The 22,030-nt window shown below is 31.2% G+C and overlaps 1 protein-coding gene across 1 annotated transcript; it reads left to right on the forward strand.

The window, feature by feature from the left end:
* Positions 1 to 750: 750 nt before the first annotated feature.
* LOC134711373 (double zinc ribbon and ankyrin repeat-containing protein 1-like) lies at positions 751 to 19,698 on the forward strand. Its single transcript, XM_063571928.1, has 19 exons — positions 751 to 866; positions 3,628 to 3,749; positions 4,431 to 4,581; positions 5,606 to 5,732; positions 6,214 to 6,310; positions 7,655 to 7,743; positions 8,169 to 8,284; positions 8,654 to 8,756; positions 8,994 to 9,103; positions 9,609 to 9,644; positions 10,574 to 10,598; positions 11,043 to 11,241; positions 13,395 to 13,498; positions 14,639 to 14,810; positions 15,105 to 15,190; positions 15,523 to 15,603; positions 16,312 to 16,445; positions 17,426 to 17,500; positions 19,320 to 19,698. The coding sequence occupies exons 2-19, from the start codon at positions 3,641 to 3,643 to the stop codon at positions 19,471 to 19,473; spliced, it is 1,968 nt and encodes a 655-aa protein (XP_063427998.1). The 5' UTR covers positions 751 to 866; positions 3,628 to 3,640; the 3' UTR covers positions 19,474 to 19,698.
* The last annotated feature ends 2,332 nt before the right edge of the window (positions 19,699 to 22,030 follow it).

Below are 22,030 nucleotides of genomic sequence, written 5' to 3' on the forward strand. Positions count from 1 at the left end.
AGCCCAAGGTAAGTGTAGGTTAAAGAAGAGATGAGCGCCCCGGCCACGGTAAACTTTGCGCCTAACTCCGCCACATTATGAATGGGATTGTCCCAGCCATGAGCCTGTACTATTTACTGTTTGTCTTTTGTTGCTCATATCATAAGTTTGTTTTTCGTTCACGGTAGAAGTCTGTATGGTGGCAAATTTGTTCTAAATTTTACATCATTTTGATGATCTCTGGCGTACAGTTGTCTCATTTGCAATCATACTACCTCTTTGTATATTGGTGGAATAATAAATTTAGTCATTAATGATCATTAATGTATATCGAGCAACAGTTGTTCCTCTGGTTTTCGGGAACTTTATTTAGCGTTGTCAGCACAACTTTCTTGAAAACATATTAAAACATTATGTAGCATATATAGAAGAGTCCTGACATCTTGCATCTTAATTTGATTCTTCCGTGATTATAATCAGGGAGTTTCTATACCAAAGTCCTTGTTGACACATGCTGTTATAATATAAAAAAAAAAACAGGACAATACTGGAATATATTTTTCTACCAGCAATGTGATCACCACTGTGATGTCTGCTTATTTGTATAATAAGCTTGATTTGAATTGATTTGTCAGCTAATTAAAAAAAATCTTTTTAAGGCGACTTTTTACTGAATGTTTGTAATAGTTATTTAGCCACGGTACCATTGAAGAGAACAGCTAATGACAAAAATATTTTTTAATTATTACTTCCCTTTACTATTCACTCTTTTATTTATTGACCAATCAAATATTTCGTTACATGTAACTAAGGCGGGTGTTGCTATCGACGAAAAAGCAGGTGCCCAGACTCGAATATTTACTTACCGGAACGAAAAAAGAGCCTATGTAAGTGAAGGGGAATAGAAGATAGATATATATTTCATCCTCAACTTACAGTTTACTTAGATTAAGATTTCTCCAACGTTTTTGTTTTGAAAACTGTGGAATATTGCAATATCGTGCTGTTGTCACTTATATTTTGCAGTTCATTTTGTATAAAAAAATAATGTAAATAAAAAAAACATGAAATACACATATTTCGACAATTAAAAAATGCATGTAAATTCACACTGTCAGCAACAACTGTAGTCCTAAAACCTCTGAATATTACAGTGAAACATTCCTTCTTAGGCTTCTTTATATAAAAAAAATCCCCAAAAGAAGATGATTGTCAATGTCAATGAGACAACTCGACACAAGAGATCAAATGTCACAGAAAATAACAGCTATGGGTCACTGTATGGCCTTCAACAATTAGCAAAACCCTAACCTGGCCCTTAGACCGCTATTAAACGCCCCAGAATCACAAATGTAAAACAAAAAAATGTCAAACAAAAAAAATAATGGCAGTAATGCAGATTATCAAATGGCCTAAATAATGAACAAACAAATATTTTGAAGCGACTGCATTAAACTGTCTAATCAGTCTGCCAATGGCAATGTGTTGTGCATGAAATGCAAAATTAAAAGAAATATATATATGTGTCTTGATTTATTTATTTTTTTATTCTTTACAGTGTACATGTATCCCAATCTCTATCTGACCATTTTGACTAACAAAATATCAATAAAAAAATCATTTGGTCAGACAGCATTTTTTTATGTTATAGTTGAAAATATAGAAGAAAAGGTCAAATTTCTTTTGTGGTCATACAAACCCTGAACATGCTGAAACAGTTTGGTTCAAACTAAACTGATTTTTTAGGATAAATTTTTTCTGTATTCAAAGTCACCCGACATTTAAAGCACTCCCTTATTTAAAAAAATTCGTAAGGGTTCCGCGGAACCCAGTATCTCGCCTACTTTTGCTGTTAATCACAGGCTCAACAAAAATGAGGAAAAAAAATCAATAAAATTATTCCTCTTGATACTATCTTTTGATCGTAAAAAGCTTCTGTCCAGGTTTGGTAAAAATCCAAGATAGTTTATGAATCTAATAAATGTTTTAAAACTTTAACTGCAGACTGTATGTAATGTGAACTGGAAGGAAAACTAAGTCCATTTATAAGTAAAATACAGATACACAGGTACAAAATTTTAACAAAATTTCCTTCTCGATACTAGCTTTTGATCATAAAAAAGCTTCTGTCCAAGTTTGGTACAAATCCAAAATGGTATAGGAAAGAAGAAAGTTATTAAAAAAATTCAAACTTTAACTACAAAGTGCATGTGTTGTTTCCTGGCAGAAAATCTAAGTCCATTTAAAAGTAAAATACTGAAAAAATTGAAATTTATTTAAAAAAAATTTACTTCTGGATACTATCTTATGATCATAAACAAGCTTCTGTCCAAGTTTGGTAGAAATCAAGTATAGTTTAAGAAAGTTATTAAAATTTCAAAAACTTTAACCACAGAGTGAATGTAATGTTTCCCGGCAGAAAAACTAAGTCCATTTATAAGTAAAATACGGAAAAAATGGAAATTTATTTTTAAAAAATTTACTTCTGGATACAATCTTATGATCATAAACAAGCTTCTGTCCAAGTTTGGTACAAACCCAGGATAGTTTACGAAAGTTATTCAAATTTTAAAAACTTTAACCACAGAGTGAATGTAATGTTTACCGGCAGAAAAACTAAGTCCATTTATAAGTAAAATACGGAAAAAATGGAATTTTATTTTTTCAAAATTTACTTCTGGATACATCTTATGATCATAAACAAGCTTCGGTCCAAGTTTGGTAGAAATCCAGTATAGTTTAAGAAAGTTATTAAAATTTCAAAAACTTTAACCACAGAGTGAATATTTGTGGACGCCGCCGCCGCCGACGACGGAAAGTAGGATCGCTTAGTCTCGCTTTTTCGACTAAAGTCGAAGACTCGACAAAAAGCTTAGACAATTTTAAGGGTAAAATCACACATCAAGAAGATTTTAAATATGGAATTCAAGAGTCATGAATTAGTTCAAACAATATTATCAGATAATTGGTATTGTGAGTTTTCCAAATATATGTATAGATGGACTGAACCTACAGATGCAGCCACAATTTTATGAGATTTGATCCCCTTAAAATAGAGTTTTTCTGAAAGATCTTTCTTAAAGTATAAGATATCAGGACAAATTGCTGCCTTTTTGCTTAATCAAATGCACTTTAATATAAAGTAATATCCAATTCAATTGTTTGTTTTTTATGAATATATGCATTTTCATTCATAGCATTGTTCTAGTTTTCTTCACTTTCTATGAAGAAGATCCTAGACTTACATTTAGGCTTAACCCTGCTGCATTTTTGTGCCTGCCCAAAGTCAGGAGCCTCTAGCCTTTGTTAGTCTTGTATGATTTTTAATTTTAGTTTTTATGTATAATTCATAGTTTAATATGACGTTCATTATCACTGAACTAGTAAACATATTTGTTTAAGGGCCAGCTGAAGGACTCCTCCTGGTGCTGGAGTTTCTTGCTGCATTGAAGACCTATTGGTGGCCTTGGGTTGATGTCTGCTCTATGGTCAGGTTGTAGTCTCTTTGACACATTCCCCATTTCATTCTCAATTTTATTAGATAAACATGTACATTAAATGATTTTAAAGGGCCATAATAGGGGTAATCTATGGGATGAGAAATAATTCCCTGAACTGGGAGCATTAATTTTTTTTTTTCTCCTCCAGATAGACATTCAAGATGACTGCAGGGTCTATTATTGTTCCTGCTATTATCCCATTGCGACCACCTATACCAGGGAAATCCAAGCTATCAATTGATACCAATGTTAAAATTGAACTCAGTACAGGTAAAATATATGTTTATTACTTTATTAAGATTCTCTTGCCTTGTGGAAATGAAGCAGATCTATTGCAAAAATATCATAATCTACAATGTATTCCAAACATTTGCTACAAGAATATAATTATGATAATAAAAAATTAAAATCAAAATTTTTCATGAATTTATTTCAAAATTTCAAAATTGTACAATGTATATTAATAAAAACTAACATGACTTACATATAAAAGTTTCATGATAATCACTAGATCAGTGTTATTGTATGATACCAATTTTTGTCAATCATATAGAGCTGTGTTCTTCCCAAGGATCCTTGACCATCACTTTCGATTGCGATGGCACTTTTCTATAAATTATACTATAGCAACACTTTTATAATGCATTTTTCAGACACCAATATAAACTGACTGCCACAAAATAGTATAAAAGCAGTGCTTAAATGTGGTGTTAAAACACTTCAAATCATATCAGACATTTAATGTATTTAGCAACCTTGCGCATTATAAAATATGGTGCTTGAGGGTCTAAGGGACGACCACTGTACCAAGAATTAATTTGCATTGTTTCAATATTAAGGCCTAAAAGGACCATGTGCACACTATAATCAAAGCAAGGACAAAAACTTTCCTTGTGTAATTAAGGTCCAATGTTAAAAGACAGTCCTGCAGTTTACATTTTGTTCTTTCAGATCAAAAAGATGTTGAGATATTCTACACAATCAATGGAAAGAAACCAGACCCATTTCCTAAAGTTGGGTCAGAGAGATATACAATGCAGTACTTTGCTCCTTTTACGTTACCTGCAGGGAAACAAACGGTTAAGGCGATGGCAGTGTCTAAGTATGTTTTGTTTATTGGTTTGGTCTTTGAAAAAAAAATGTTTCAGGTATCTTTATTAATCCTATGTTTGCATCACTGTCTTTAAAAGTTTGACAAGTGCATAACCTGACAGTCTAGTTATTAAAATATTAAAAAAAAAATACATATCATTTATCAATCAATAACACAAACAAGGGGTACAATCAAAATCATGTGATGGATATACACACACCGGAAGTAACAGTCGAGCAGACCGCTTGAAAGGTAAGTAGTCGTATTTACTTGTTTATATCAATAAAATGTAATAAATAAGGTAGTGCACCGAATGTCAGATACTATCTAGTTTTGAAATACACAATAAACCTTGCTGGAAAGCGTGTCATTAATGCTAACACTTCGACACAGAAAATTTGGAACTGTATCGAAGTGTTAGCATTAACTGCACGCTTTCCAGCAAGGTTTATTGTGTATTTTAAAACTACATACTATCCGACATTCGGTGTGCCAACTTATTAATTAAAATTTAATTGATATAAACAAGAAAATGCAACTACTAACCTTTCAAGCGGCGAGTTCAACTGTAACTTCCGGTGTGTGTATATCCATCACATGATTTTGATTGTACCCCTTGACAAAGGTGATGTAAAATCTATATATAAAAGTGGAAACTATTAAAAACACTTTTAAAACATTGGTCTCTAATTTTGCTAAAAGTTTGAAAATATAGAGAAATCTGATCAACCATGACAAGATGATAATATATTCTTTTTGAAAATCTTGAATAACTAGATATTGAGATTCTAAGATCATTAAAGAAATTTTTAGTCCTTTTGAAATATCTTTGACAAAAAACATGGAAGATACTCATAATCATGAATCAAATTAAATTTTGGTTTGTGAATGATACTGTGAAATAAAAGTGTTGTGCATAGAAAGAAAATGTTGGTTAGTTCAAATTTTATATATTTTTATAGTTTCTTACTTTGCCTATAGTGTTAGTCAGTCTGTTGAAGATATCATAACCCAAACCCTTTATATTTTTCAGAGATGGTATGAGAGAAAGTAATATAGGAACAAAGATATTTGAAGTAGGCTTCGTACCCAGTAGAGAAGTAGCTCCGGTAGATGATGATTTAGGATTCCAGGAAGAATTAGACCATCAAAATACTACAGTTAGTATTTGATTTGTATTTAAGTGCCTTTGTGGTCACATGATATTGTTCTTGTCTGGAGTGTGAGAGGTTGTATGTTTGATATCTTGCTGAGTCAATACAAATTCTTTTGAACTGGTATTTGCTGCTTTTCCACCAAGCAAACATCACTTTATAGGAGAAAACGTTGGTTGGCTTTGTGAATAATGTGTGAGTAGCAGCAGCACCAAAGTCTTTTATGACTTCTAGTCTGAAGGCCAATATTCCAACATTATTTTTATGTGGCTGAACAAAGTTTTGCAAAAACTTACTAATCCTAATAAAATTTTACTAGTCTGGTGTATAAGACTAGTGGATAATGGTGCAGACTGAAGTAGGGTTAAATGTCTACACTGGGACTGTTGTTTTGTATTTGTATAGTTAGTATGTGAAAACTAAGTCTGCATGTTGATTTAGTACAAATCAAGGTGAATTTAATAATACTTTTACATTTATGTTCCAGCTGAATGTTAAGAGAGCAACAAAGAACTTATTACTGTCAGAAAAGACTGCCTGGACTGATATGGGTACTATGAAACAAACAATACAAAAAATGGCAGGTTGGTAAATATTTTATATAGTAAATATGTTATACTAAAATATGTATATATGTTGATGTTTTGTCAAAATCTAGTGTATGCACTTTGAAAGTTTTTTGATGGTTTTTTTTTACTAATTCAAAAATTAATCTGATTTCTACTTGTGTTACCCTTGAACAAACCTTATTTCAGTTAGTTCAGAATTTAAAGTAGTAGGTCCGGTAAGAGCCCTTTTTGGCCCCAAAATATAGCAGTTTTACAAAATTGTTAAAATGTAAACTTTTAGTTATTTATTGGATAGTAGAATGGTTCTGCTACATAAATATTGGCTGTTTTTGACAATACACTGCACATATATTGAGTACTAGCACCATTAAGTCATGCTAAATTACGGAAATCTTCACAATTCCAGCATTTTAGTTAAATTTTAGACGGTTTCCGTGTAAAACGAAAGTGGCCGCATTCGTGTTCATCCAAAATATTGAAATGGAAGTTGTATTTGATGATAATACATAACATATATAAAGATTGAGGATGAACACGGATGCGGCCACTTTCATTTTTGACAAAAACCATCTGAAAAGTGACATTTTCTCGCATATTTGGTAGATTTTTCATATTTTAGCTTGAATCGGATCGTTTTAATTGACTAAATGAGTTAAAATCTTTCACAAAAAATAATTGAATCAAATGAAATAGACACTTAAGTGTTTAAAAAGTGGTCAAAATCTTTCGTCAGATGAAACTGAAATTTGAGGCCAAAATCTGTCCTTACCGGACCTACTCCTTTAAATAAAAAACTACGTGAATATAATCCATATCATCTAAAATGAATATCTCACTTAAGACATTTAGAAGAATTTCAAACAAACTTTGAAGGATATGTTTATATGATTGTTTAAACTCTTTTGTAAAATTGGTTTATACTGTGTCAGTATGGCAATGTTATTTTTTTTTTAAATGTGACAAATTATTTAGCATTGCTTTTAATTAAGAATTGAATGCTTCTTTTTGTAAATTCATTGGGGCGTAAAAGCGTTGACCGAAGTACATTTTGTATGAAGCACGGAAGCGCTTCATTCTAAAAATGTGCGCAGGGTCAACGCTTTTACAACCCTATGAAGTTACAAAAATAAGCATTCAATACTTATAATTACATTTTTTAGATATGATCATGAAACCACGAATTTAATTCACCTGTGCACTTTATTGTGGGACCACATGTTATCATGAATGAAAAGTTTTTTTGAGTTATGCAATTGCTCACAGAATAACATGTGATGTGCAGTAAGCCAGTCAGGATAAAGTATTATAATGAAACATACATCTAATGTAATTATTATATTCTTTTCTACATTTGAACAGATATGAATGTATCAGGAAGTAACTACAGAAAACCAACAACAGGAACCAGATTCTTAAACAACAGGAAATCAGTTCATGATAAAAATGAGGTAGGTATAAATTGTATATTGTATGTAGATCCTTAAATTTTGAAGTTGATTCATTCAACAAATTTTTACCTATGTTAAGTTATACTGAATTTGAGAGAATTTTTTTTATGGTTTTGTATGAAAATACATGCATTATTCATTACTTATTTAGAGGGAAAAGGTTTGTTTATTCTTGTGAAATAGCTCAATGTGTCATTTACATGGTAGTCATGTTGACAATTTCTTTTTAAAAATAATAAATGAAATTCTATTCAGTTAAAGAAGTTTGCTTGAATGTTCATGGTCTAAAATTTGAACAAGTATATCATTGTATATGTACTGAAAAGTGAAAAAGAATCATAGAAGATGCTTAAAACCTGTAATTACCGAAATTGAAAAAAATCACATTGCATTTTTCAGTAAATACATGGCTATTTATATTTCAGTACAACAGATCACATGATGATACATATGGAGGACGTAGTTCGAGGAGACATGACAGAGATATACCTGATGCTCAAACTCAAGCCAATAGATTAACCAGGGAAGCTGAACTTCTAAAGTAGGTTGTTCTTTCTATAAGTCGGCATGACTACACAATTCTAATGTTGTTTCTGATAGTCTACTTTTGACTGATCAAGGGATGTCTCCCCTAAGTATCTTAAAAGACAAGATTTTTTTAGTTTTGTAAGTCAATAATTATATAGCACTACTTCACAATTTCTCTTGATTTTAGTGCAACTTCATGAATCATTAAATACTTTTGAAACTAATGAAATATCTCTTATCATCAATTATATGTAACAAACATTTTTATGAGCATAAAAAAGGTAAATGCAGACTGGTTAAAAAAGTAGCAAACAGAAAATGTTGTACACTTCTATATATATATAGTACCCAATCATTTTATCATTGATTTTATTTATTACAGAAGTTACAGTGAAACTCAGTCAGATCCATTTTCTCGGTACTACATTAGTCGTGGAAATACTGGGCAACAGGAAGCAAGGCCTATACCACCCAAACCTGGAAAGGTATGTCAATAGATAGGAACCATATGTATATAGACTGATCTTGATATATGGTCTTTTTCTCAGTATCATGTTAATTATCAGAAATGACTTGTTATAAACATGTACAGTTTTATGAGATTAAACTGAAACACTAGTACATTTTTTTTTGTAGACATTCTTGAATTTTGAAAGTGTAACACCATTGCAAGAAAATTATCTACATCATAGATATGACAATGTTCTTGTTATTTTTGACAGATGGGTACCTGTGTATATTGTAAATCTGTAGTACCTTTCAACACTCAGTCTTGTGTTGTATGTGAGGGACCGATACCTCTACAATATCATCAGCCTAACCCAGAGCTAAGGTACGTTTTTGTCCCACTTTTCTTGAATGTAGATTTTTTTTTTAATTTTATGGGATTAAGGTGGAGTTAAAAGAAATTTTCAGTTTCTGATAGTTTCATTTCTGACTTACATGTAATAATGTTTCATTATAATCTGTTTTTGATCATATTTGTTTAATGTTTCACATTAATTTGCATGTATAACTTTTTATGGAATTTATGTAGATATCATGGTGTATTGGTTAACTTCATTCTTTTGTTCATACTTAAATACATTTAACATTTTCTTTAAGACTTTTTTACTACAAATAATTTGTTTCTTGCATCTGACCAAATAGAGCTTTTCAGAATGTTAAAATCATAAAGACCATCATTAATCATATGATTTCAATGACTACCATGACCAAATTTGATTGCAGGCCAGAAACTATGAGTCAATTTTTTTGGGGTTTCTACAAAAACTGATGTGTACACACTTATACACATCTCTTGTTTTTACTTATTATGTAAACTTTCATTACAACAGATCTTCAATCAAAGAGAGGGATATACATGAAGATAGGTAAAATGCAAAAAAAAAAGATCAGAATTCTGCTGAATTTACTTTTTTTTAAGATTGTGCATCAAATTCATTGATTACAGATTTCCCGGTATTAATTTAATCTTTAAAAAATAGTATAAGGAAATTAAAAATGTATGTTGTGTCTTGTTAGTTTTGAATAAAAAAAAATTGGGGGAGAAAAGGGGAGGGGGGTGTAAAAGTTAGTATTCTTACATATTTCCAGAAAATTACATGTTTAAAAACGGCCCTTTGAAAAAAATTTGATATTTGAATTTGATGCTTTATTACTTAATTCCCCAATTTCCTTTTGTTTTATTTCCAGTAGTTTATTAATCTTTGGTGTAGGCTAACATCATATTATTATCACATTAACAATCCTACACTTATAATTATATATGTTGTCACTAACCTAGTTTCTTAGATATACTTTACTCAAACATTAATACATGTATACCAAAGTCCTTAATCTAGTTGCACAACAATTTCAGTTGATGTCACAAAAATGTCTTCTTTTTTCTTCTGTATTATTATATCAACATTAAGCAATAATTTTATACATCATAACACTCAAAACTATATATAAAAGAAAAAGAATTTATTATCTATCTGTCACATTATTTTTTAATCAGACAGACCTTAATTAACCACTTCCAACTTGTCTCTGTCATCTATAATGAGCATAGCTTACCATATATAGTGGTAAAGAAAGACTTGAAATTTATGAACTCCTGATTGACTGAAACACTTTTTTAAAGTTTCAGTTATTCATTATAACATTGTGAAATTTATTAAAAACTAATTTTTCTAGATTGAATTTTACTTTTTCATATGTGCAAATGTGTGTATATTTATGTAATATAATTTAATCAAATAAATACTGGAATATTTACCATGCAAAGTGTTTAATTTTATGTTCTATTTTATTTCAGGAATGGTTTCATGTCAGGAGTTGAGGTAAGTTCAGATAAAGATCATATTTCCTACCATAAAACAGTGGGCAGCTCTGAATTGCTTGTTAAGGAGGAAAAGTTGAAGCCATATAAAAATGAGAATGGAAATGGGAAATATGCTAAAGAGACAACAACCCAACCAATGGGCAGATAACAGCTGAAGGCTACCAATTCGTCTTCAACACAGCGAGATAAATCCGCACCTAGAGGTGGGCCTCAGCTGACCCCTTTATAAAATATGTACCCATTAAAAAAAAATAGACGCCATACTAAACATTAAAACATTAAAATGAAAACATATGTTTGATTGAACAGTGCTTTAGGTGTTAACCAATTTTATGGCAAAACTTTTGTTTGAATAGTTTAAAGAGTTGTAAAAGAAAATGGCATGTGCTTACTTTTCTTAAAAAAACATCAACCAAAACAATCTTTTATTTTGATATTTCAGTCACAATGGTTACCTGTATCTCACCCAGTTGGAGCACCTCTCAGACCTACAAGTACAGTGTCTACACAGACAGTAGGATTATTTTACCCATCAGAAAAAGGATTATCAAACAAAAAAGAAGAAATTGAGAAAAAGGTTGCATTAGAACAGTCAATGAGGGACAGACAACCATTAATGACACCAGTTAGTCCAGGAAAAGGTAAGTAAAAAGCATATGAGGAAAATACTATCTGTTCATAAGTTGCTATACGTCCAAAATTAAATTAAGTTTCTGCTGAGTTTTATTTTCCATACTGTGAAAGTACTTAAATTCGTGGGTATCAATTTTCGTGGTTTGAGCAATATTGACATGTTCATGGTTTTTTAAGGTGGTACCTAACACTACAGGGAGATAACTCTGTAAAGTCAGCAGAACGTTTTAATAACGTTGTGTTGTTAAGGGAATATTAAGCTTCTCAATGATCAAAATAAGTGTTCGTCAAACTGCTATATAACCAGTGTATTTTTTCTAATTAAATGATTGGTTCAAATTTTTTGAAAATTTTATATTTTTGTCAAAGGATCAAAGTGAATGCTTTGCCAAAATTTTGTGAAAATTAAACGAGCCAAATCAATTTTAGTGAAAGTGTTTGGTACCACCTTAAATTCGTGGATTTTTGTTTAATTTTAGAAGGTTACAAATAGTATGGATTAAAGGAAATTGCAAAGTAAACATTGACCCGTAAATCCGTAGTGATAACACTAATTAACCCATGATAAAGTGATCAACAGATTAAAGTCCCTCAAAGGTGTTAATTAGGTCATAAACATGTCACCTAAAGAAAACAGTAACATAAACAAATGCTATGAACGTATCTTGAATTGTCAAATAATTCTTATAAAAATCAAGCCCAGCATGAAATTATTATTTCCCATATGTACGAGAACTATGAGGATATAAAATGAACACTTTATCATACAAGCATATCAATACCGGAAATCTGACTTTTATCGATCAAAAATATATTGTATGAGAATTAAAAGATCAAAAGTTAGGTTATTAAGGATTAAAGGTGTGATACCACCAAATCATGGTACGTCACATCCGGTTGCATACGAAAGTAGGTCTAAAAAAATATTCCCTTGAATTTGACCGTTGTAGGTAATTAATCCTACATTTTATTGCAGTAAAACTATTTCTGTGTCATAAACATATGTCTTGGGTATTTCAAAACACCATTATTTTTATGCCTCACCTACGATAGTAGAGGGGCATTATGTTTTCTGGTCTGTGCGTCTGTGCGTCCGTTTATCCGTTTGTTCGTCCGTCTGTTACACTTCAGGTTAAAGTTTTTGGTCAAGGTAGTTTTTGATGAAGTTGAAGTCCAATCAACTTGAAACTTAGTACACATGTTCCTTATGATATGATCTTTCTAATTTTAAAGCCAAATTAAACTTTTGACCCCAATTTCACGGTCCACTGAACATAGAAAATGAAAGTGCATGTTTCAGGTTAAAGTTTTTGGTCAAGGTAGTTTTTGATGAAGTTGAAGTCCAATCAACCTGAAACTTAGTACACATGTTCCCTATGATATTATCTTTCTAATTTTAATGCCTAATTATATTTTTTATCCAATTTCACGGTCCATTGAACATGGAAAATGATAGTGCGAGTGGGGCATTCGTGTACTTTGGACACATTCTTGTTTATTTGTGATTTCTATAGAAAATTTTGTAATCTTGAGGTTACATGGTGACTAAACCTTGTACACAGATAGAATAAGGGGAGAAATTTGATTGGTTAACTTCCAATGATGGTTATTTTCTTATATGCAATGAAATGTTATGTGAAACTCTTTCTATAGAAGTGGACAGGATAAAACTTTACTCATGCCAAGTATTTCTTTATTTAAAACAAAGATAAATTCTGCACAATTTTTTGAAAAGTGCAAATTTAACAAAGACTAATAGGGGAAAATCAATGGTGGTATTACACCTAAATAGGTATAATCCTACATGCAGTAGTTCTGTGACTGCTATTAAAGTATTCTCAGATTTGGCGTTATTCAATGTATTCTCTTGATCATATCAGTAGTCAAACATACCGATCTTTCCATGTCTTGATTTGGACAATGGTTGTTTTATTTCGATGGACACTTAAATTCGTGGATAAAGTCATCCACAAAAACCACGAAAATTGGTACCCCACGAATTAAAGGACTTTCACAGTATTCAAAATATACAAAAATAAGCAGTAATAAAACATCTTTTAGTTGATACTTCCTTTTAAATATTAGAAATTATGGCATATTGAATTTACTGTTAAATGCAATTTAATTGTTAAACTAACATATTCTAAACTTGTCATTGCAGGTTATTGGAGAAAACAAGTGGACCATATTTGTCACCACTTGAAGGCACATGCACAGAATGATGCTGAATTTAGAGCTCTTATTGGTGAACCAAAGATGGGAAAAGTATGATTTAAATTATTATCTGATACACAATATCTATTACCACAAAACACAGACCACGTTCGAATTTGTGTTGTGTCACTTTTTCTGTTCTTGAGTTATTTCCCTTTATGCTTTTTTTATGCAAGCAGGGCATCCATCCTCTGTGTCTTGTGGACACATTCTCGATTTATTTACGATTTCAACCATATTGTTTGTTACTATAAATGAGGCTACTTTGGAAAATCTAATGATTTGCTTTAAAAAGAAAATGTGATGGTACATTTTTAATTATGGCAAATTCTGTCCTTTTAAGAAAGCAATGTTAAGACATAATGTAGTTTGCTATTTTTTAAGTCAATTGAAAAAGAGTCATAAAAAAATTGTGATTTCTAAATGTAATATAGATTTAAATTTTGTATACAGTGTAAGATAAGATAAGATAATTTTATTAAACAATCATGGTGCCCAAAATTTGAGCTGTACAATTGAATGAATACAAAATAAGGCACAGAGAATGATTATAATGATTACAGTACAAAACAAAAACAAAAAAAAAACACATGAATACACATGATGTATGGTGTGTAACTTTGATTTTTTTAATAAGGAGTTTAAATATTCATTTAAAGCAAATTTGAATCAGCATTATCAGAATTCATAATTTATAAATTAAGACTAGCACTTTTTATGGCCCACCTACGATAGTAGAGGGGCATTATGTTTTCTAGTCTGTGCCTCTGTTCGTTCGTCCGTGAGTCTGTTTGTCCCACTTCAGGTTAAATTTTTTGGTCAAGGTAGTTTTTGATGAAGTTGAGGTCCAATCCACTTGAAACTTAGTACATGTGTTCCCCATGATATGATCTTTCTAATTTTAATGCCAAAATATAGTTTTGACCCCAATTTCATGGTCCACTGAACATAGAAAATGAAAGTGCGAAGTTCAGGTTAAAGTTTTTGGTCAAGGTAGTTTTTGATGAAGTTAAAGTCACATCTACTTGAAACTTTGTACACATATTCCCTATGATATGATCTTTCTAATTTAAATTAAAGTTTTGACCCCAATTTCACGGTCCACTGAACATGGAAAATTATAGTGTGAGTGGGGCATCGGTGTACTATGGACATATTCTTGTTATATATGTTTTACTTGATGCATTACAGTTATTGTCTGGAGCAGTACAGGAAGATGGCCATGAACTTAGTATTACCTTGACCTTTGCAATAAGAGGAAACAAAGACCCATTGACTGGCAGAAAAATTGGTATTACAGGAGATTATCTCAGTATGCACACAGAGAACGATAGCCTCACTAGTTATAGAAGTGATTCAGAAGGTAGGAGAGATTTTTAAAGAGATGTCTGCAAATTGTTTTCATAATTGAATGTTAAGTACCAAAAAGAGGACACAAGCATGTTGGAAATGTGTAACAAAGTCATAATAATTAAAATTTCAATGGAAGTAATTGACCCTTAATTTAAAGTTTTTAGATCTTCTGTTATTTGAATCTTTGAAAGGGGAAGCCAATGCAAACATATGGCAATTAACTAGCAAAATGAATAGTGTTGCCTCAAAGACAGTTAGACCATAATCCCTCTTTAAAAATTATTTTTTTTGTTTTATTTTTTAGATGAAGAGATAGCAAAAATAACTGGAAAAAAGAAAACCACAGTAAGGAAGCCTAAACCTCGACGAAAGGAGACCCCTAAAGTTGCTGTAGGTTCAAATATTATATATGGAGCTTTTGTGTTTAGAGACCAATACATTGTCAGTCTTCTCTCTTTCATTCTTTTATCACTTACAACTTATAATTTAAATTTGAAAAGAGGTGATACTTTATAGTCAAATTTTTTTTGTCTTAAAAAATAATTGAATGTTCAAAAATTAAACAAAGACGATTATTTATGGCAAAGTAGTTGATAATTTCTCAAGGATAATAACCGATGTGAGTTTTGAATTTAAAATTACTATAGAGAACTTTTATCAATTACATTGTTAAGTCCGTTATACAGACAGCATTTATCAAACACATGATTATTTATTTTCAGCCAATTGACCAGAAAATCTTAAAAGAACTTGGACCTTCAGGTGAGGGAGATCCAACAGAGATACAGAGACTTATTGATGAGGTATATATTGTATAGAAATCTGTTTTAGATTTAGTGTTGTTAGGTAGAGGTATTATTGACAAATATCCCACATCCCCTTTTTTCTTGGGATTGTATAACAAGAAATTCTGTTTATACCAATTCCACACAAAAAGTGTTCATTAAATATTTTTAAAGTTTCAGTTTTATGTTATATACAGTTGCATTAAAATGGACAAGGAATCTAATCAGGGGCTAATCAGAATATTATTGGGTTAAGATTTTGTCCATAATAAACAAGAATATAATTGTTGTATTATGTACTTTATGTTACTCTGATAAAAAAGTTATGAAAAATTGGTATTTTTATTTTGGTATATTTACTATTAGACATGAATCAGAGGCAATCATAGATTACCAAATACCAATGTTAAATATCTCATGAATTCATTATGTAGATAAGTCAAAGACAGAATATGAGGGAATCTCCTGAACAAAAGGGCAGAGGCCAAGTGTCTCTACGGGGTGGGCAGCTCCTGATATGCATACATCATATGCAGGCATTTAACCTTCAGTTTTAAATTATAAAGTCCTGAATATGCATGAAATATTTGTCACTGGACCAGAGTTTTAGCAATCAAAATACAGCATGTAATGAGGTTATTGTTGATTTAATTTTAGTAAAATGTTATATTGTTGGTTTAATTGGAGGGTTTTTAAGTACATTTTTTAAAACATTGTATATTTAAGGGAGCTAATGCTGAATGTACAAATAAAGATGGTTTACCGTGCATTTATGTCGCCATTAAAAACAGACGAGTTGAATGCCTACCTGTACTAATTGATCAAGGTGTGGAGGTAAATCAAAAAGGACCATCATCTATGTAAGTATATCATTTAAAAGTTGTAGTATCAAAAATTCAATATTAATTATACCCCTGCTTTAAAAAAGGGGGGGTATACTTTATACCCCCGCTTTAAAAAAGGGGGGATATACTGTTTTACCTCTGTCTGTCTGTCCGTCCGTCTGTCTGTCTGTCAGTCAGTCTGTCCCATGAAACTTTCGTCACATTTTTCTCAGGAACTACAATTTAAGGATTTCTGAAATTTGGTTTCAGGGTTTATCTAAGTCAGCTATACCGTGTGATGCGTTTTCAGATTGATCACTTGACAACTTCCTGTTTACCGAACACTTGTATGATTTTACACATGATAGCCAAGTTGAAAATTTTCGTCACATTTTTCTCAGGAATTACAATACAAGGATTTCTGAAATTTGGTTTCAGGATTTATATAAGTCAGCTATACTGTGTGATGTGTTTTCAGATTCATCACTCGACAACTTCCTGTTTACCGAACACTTGCATATTTTTACACTATTAATATTATCCACTTGCGGCGGGGGTATCATCAGTGAGCAGTAGCTCGCAGTTTCACTTGTTTATGAAATGTTATACATTAATTTATTTAATATTACACAGGAAATCAAATTTTATGAATAAAAAAATAAGTGAAACATTTTTAAACAAACAAAACCTTTAGTGGTAAATTTAAAATAATCAACAAAAAACAACCATGTCTGTATGATATGCCAACCCCTGAAAGGACCAATATATAGACAGATGGAAATACAGTATGATTGCCAATGAGACAACTATCCAACAGAGACCAAATGGATCATTACTATTAAGGTAAATACAGAAATGTTATTTTTTTTACTAGGAAAACATATTTGTCAATGAGGACTAGTTAGCTATATATATTGTACGTTAAAAAATATTTATTTCTCTTCTATGTTATGTTTTATTTCATATCATAGAAAATATTTCGTTTATGATACTCATATTATTTTCTTTTTTTGCAGTAGAGCGAATACACCTCTTCATGAAGCAGTAACTCTGGGTACATCAGGATTGAAAGTTGTTGATACTTTACTGGGGTAATGTTTTTATATTTAAACCAAATAATAAGTGAATCATGAATAAGGGAAACACTGTAATTAGAAGTTGAAAAATATATACCTAACAAGTTATAATTTGCATTGATTATTTGTTTGTTCACTACTAAAAATTATCAATCTTGAAAAAAAAAATCTTTTAAATGCCTAAAACTATGCAATGACAGATGAGAATAAGATTAATTTTTTGTCTTGCCTTGACGGAGTCAAAAAGCGAGACATATGTATGCTGTTTCCGGCATCAGTAACGGTGTCAACAATGTATTAGTTTGTGATTAGCTCAGTTTTATGGGGAACCACTAGTGGTATGTCAATGATAATTGGTATGCAGATGTATTACCATTGCCACATCTCATTGCCATGGATAGCTCCGCCCTCCAGTCATGGTCTATTGACTTTGAATGGTTTGCTTACTTTACATGTATTAGTTTGTGATTAGGTCAGTTTATGGAGATGCACTTGTGGTAGGTAAATGATAATTGGTATGCAGATGTATTAGCATTGTCACATCTCATTGCCATTGAGATTATTTGGCTCCGCCCCCTCAGTCATGGTCTATTGACTTTGATTGGTTTGCTTACATTACATGTATTAGTTTGTGATTAGGTCAATTTATGGGGATCCACTTGTGGTAGGTCATTGATATTTGGTTTGCAATTGTATTAGCATTAATTGGCACAATTCATTGCCAAAATTACAAAAAGGCGAGACATGTCTCTGTGATAACAGTTTATTTTCAATATACGCACTAAAACCTCTTTTTGTAGTATTTTACACTAAAATAAAATATACCATATTTAAGGTTTGTAGAATTTTATTTAAAATATGTTATATAATTTAAGTATTCATACAAGGCTGAACTGCTTAATTTTTGTCGACCCTGCAACTTTTGTTGCAGAAAGCTCGACATAGGGATAGTGATCCGGCGGCGGCTACGGCGTTAGCTCAATTCTTAAAAGCTTTATATTTTAGAAGGTAGAAGACCTGTATGCTTCATACTTTGTATATAGATGCCTCATGTTACAACTTTGTCAGTCACATGTCCAATGTCCTTGACCTCATTTTCATGGTTCAGTGACTACTTGAAAAAAAAAAGTTAAGATTTTTTGTAATGTTAAATTTTTTCTTATTATAAGTAATTGGATAACTATATTTGGTATGTGCTTATCTTGCAAGGTCCTCATTCCCGTCAGACAGTTTTCACTTGACCTCAACCTCATTTCATGGATCAGTGAACAAGGTTAAGTTTTGGTGGTCAAGTCCATATCTCAGATACTATAAGTAATAGGTCTAGTATATTCGGTGTATGGAAGGACTGTAAGGTGTACATGTCCAACTGGCAGGTGTCATCTGACCTTGACCTCATTTTCATGGTTCAGTTGTCAAAGTTTTTGTTAATACATTATGCATTAGGTCAATAATATTTGGTGTATGGAAATATTTTATGATCTAAATGTCTGTGAAACAGGTTTTATTTGACCTTGACCTCATTTTCACGGTCCATTACTAAGTGTTCAGTGTTTGTGTTTTGGTCTGTTTTTCTTAATTCATAAGCAATAAGTCAACTATATTTGTTGTAATGAAGAATTGTTAGCTGTACATGTCTGCCTGGCATTGTTCATCTGACCTTGACCTCATTTTCATGGTTCATGGTTCATTGATCAATGTTTTGTTTTTTTGGTTAATGATGAGTTTGTGTGACAGTTTTAAAGCTTTATATTTAGGTCTATCAGCATAATATTAATGATTAGTAAAGAAGGCGAGATATTTCATTTGTAATTTGAATATTTTGTCATTACAGATTGGGTGCTGATATTAACAGGAAGAATGACCGAGGAGAAACACCATACGACTTAGCAACAAAAGGAGGATACGAAAATATTGTTAAAAAATTATGTTCACATTTAGGACAGTCACAACTGGACAAATTAATGAAACATAAAACAAAAGCATAGTTATTGACAATACTTTTACATATTTGTCTCATTAGTTGAATGTTAAATTAGGAGAAAATAAGATGTATGACGTTTACATTTTGATCTTGAAGAAATTAAATGGTAAAAATTTAATATAATGATAAGGGACAGGATGTTCAGATATGGTAACTAAAAAGGTGCCTTTAATATGTATAATGTTTAGTTTGAAAGAAAAATGCAGGTAGACATATGTAATGGCTTGAAAGGTTTGCAGTGGGTCCAGTATAATAAAACCGTTTATCTGCATAGTTTTTACACCCAAAATCACTCAAATATTAACCTAATTTTTTGCAGTACACAATTTGAAATTACTTAAAGCTATTTAAAACCTTTTTTAGGTATTTCTGATTAATAATGCTCGAGTAAAATAGCTTTACCCTAGTTCAAACTGTTAGAGCAATTTTGTTCCAAAAATCTGATATTTGTTTTCAAAAAAATTATCTGATTAAAATATGGTTGATCATTTTGTTGATATGAGTAGCAACTCTTGAAAATTCATTTGATAACCGAGCAAATCCTTTCAAACTTTTATGGATATATTATACAGGACTTATTTAGGTGCTTATCAACATTACTGTAATAGACTAAATCCTGGAACATGTAATTGCCATGTGAAATATCAGGGGAAATGTAACGTTATTCTCATGTGAAATATCAGGAAAATGTGTAATTGTCACATGCATGCAGGGTTTCCGCTGGCGGTCGCCATTTTCGCAATTTGCGAAAAAATAATAATTGTGGCGATTAAAATTCGTCATTGGCGAAAGAATTTGGCGAAAGAAATATATATAACGATTTATTTTCAGCCATCTTGTTTATTTACTTTTTTTCGGGTTTCTCTGACTTTACCGATCAGACAATACTCGGAATTCACCTTGAACTCGTTAAGATTTTGACAGAAAATCAATAATCAGCTGATTGCATTCATAGCTATCGACATCAAAGGACTAATTAATAAAGGTGTTGAATGTATGATATGACAAATCATATGATTAAATGGCTTCTGTAGCATGTCACAAAAGGGATTTATCAACCACTTTGCGACGCACGTGTTTGAAGCAAATTTTAAACGCTTCCTGTCCTTCTTTTAATGATAGTCCAGAAAAGAAAATTGTTTTTATGACGAAAAATATTCAAAAGCAAGAAAGGTCTCTGATTTAAAACTTTATCATTTGTCTCTGATTTAAAACTTTATCATTTAACTTTCATATAGATCATTGATTTGAGTGGGTACTTCAAAGTCGTTTCAGTTACACACGTGTTTCAAGCACATAGTTTTACTTATTTACGATGGTCTAGAAAAGAAAACTGTCGTTCAAAAAGAAAAGAAACCTATTCAAAAGGTTTGGATGAGAGTAACCCTTCAAAGTAATGACTACACCTTACACAAGGGGTCAATTCCAAGTAATAAGATGCTTAGTTTTGTTGAAAAACACTTCTTATTTAGGGGGGGGGGGGGGGGGGGGGCTGGAAAAAAAGGAAAATTTTAAAAGAAAAATATATTCGGTTACTTTGGCGAAAAAAATAATAAAGTGGCGAAAAAAATATTGTTTTGGCGAAAGAGGTGTCGAAAAAAATAATTGACCCAGGGGAAACCCTGCATGCATGTGAGGAAATTTAATGTATTTGCTTGGTATAAAACATATTGTAAGATGCTTAAATTGTCATGTGAATGTATAACTGTATTTCATTTACATGTGGGGCATTTGGGGATTTTTCTTGTAGTTGTATGTATGTTATTGTATTTTATATTGTGTCAGTTATGTGCTAATTATTTTCTTGCTAAAGGAAAACTGTTTGAAAATCACAAAAATATCTTAGGCAGCAGTGATGTTTGAATGTTTCAGACTTTTAAATAAACACTTTTTGACGATGGAAAAAGTTAACTTCACATGAATTTTAATTAGAATAACTGTGTCTGATATTAGAAAACTACATTTTTTTTTTATATACATGTACTTGAATCTTTAGATTTTCTATTTAGATATAGAATAGACCTCAAAGTGCATTTATCATAGTTCCATCATCTATTATCATAAGTTCACATTTAGTCAAAGACTTTTTGCAAAGAATATTGATATTACATAGAAATCATAGTTAGCTCACTCCTATTCATATTTTCATACTTTCTGTGATATTTTTTGTATTGTTGTATTATATATTCATGTGTATTGTCTTTTTTACCGCAAGATTTTTTATTGTGCTGTCAATTTTAATTTGAACATATTTTCATTGGTTGTGTAGTGTGATAACATCACATTCATATTTTGCTATTTTTCTATCATTATTCTTGGCCGACAGAGTTATAGTGTAGATTCTTGCCACCAGGTGATGTTAGTATAATTATGTTCACAAAAAAGACATGTGATATTCATTTTACTAAAAATAAAATTCATGATAGACCATTTGTGATTGAAGCTAAGATCATGCAAAAGAGATATTTTTCAGATTTTTATCTCAAGTATTTTGTTGGCCTTCTAACTGCTTTGATTGTCAGTGATAAGTCTTATGTAGACAAAACTGACATCTTGCATAC

The sequence above is a fragment of the Mytilus trossulus genome, chromosome 3 (genome assembly GCF_036588685.1).
Source record: "Mytilus trossulus isolate FHL-02 chromosome 3, PNRI_Mtr1.1.1.hap1, whole genome shotgun sequence".
In the NCBI taxonomy this organism is placed as follows: Eukaryota; Metazoa; Mollusca; class Bivalvia; order Mytilida; family Mytilidae; genus Mytilus; species Mytilus trossulus.

Coding starts and splice junctions, on each gene's coding strand:
- LOC134711373 (XM_063571928.1), top strand. CDS start 3,641: ATGACTGCAGGGTCTATTATTGTTCCTGCTATTATCCCATTGCGACCA. Junction 6,311..7,654: donor AACAATACAAAAAATGGCAG/GTTGGTAAATAT, acceptor ACATTTGAACAG/ATATGAATGTATCAGGAAGT. Junction 13,499..14,638: donor GTGAACCAAAGATGGGAAAA/GTATGATTTAAA, acceptor GATGCATTACAG/TTATTGTCTGGAGCAGTACA.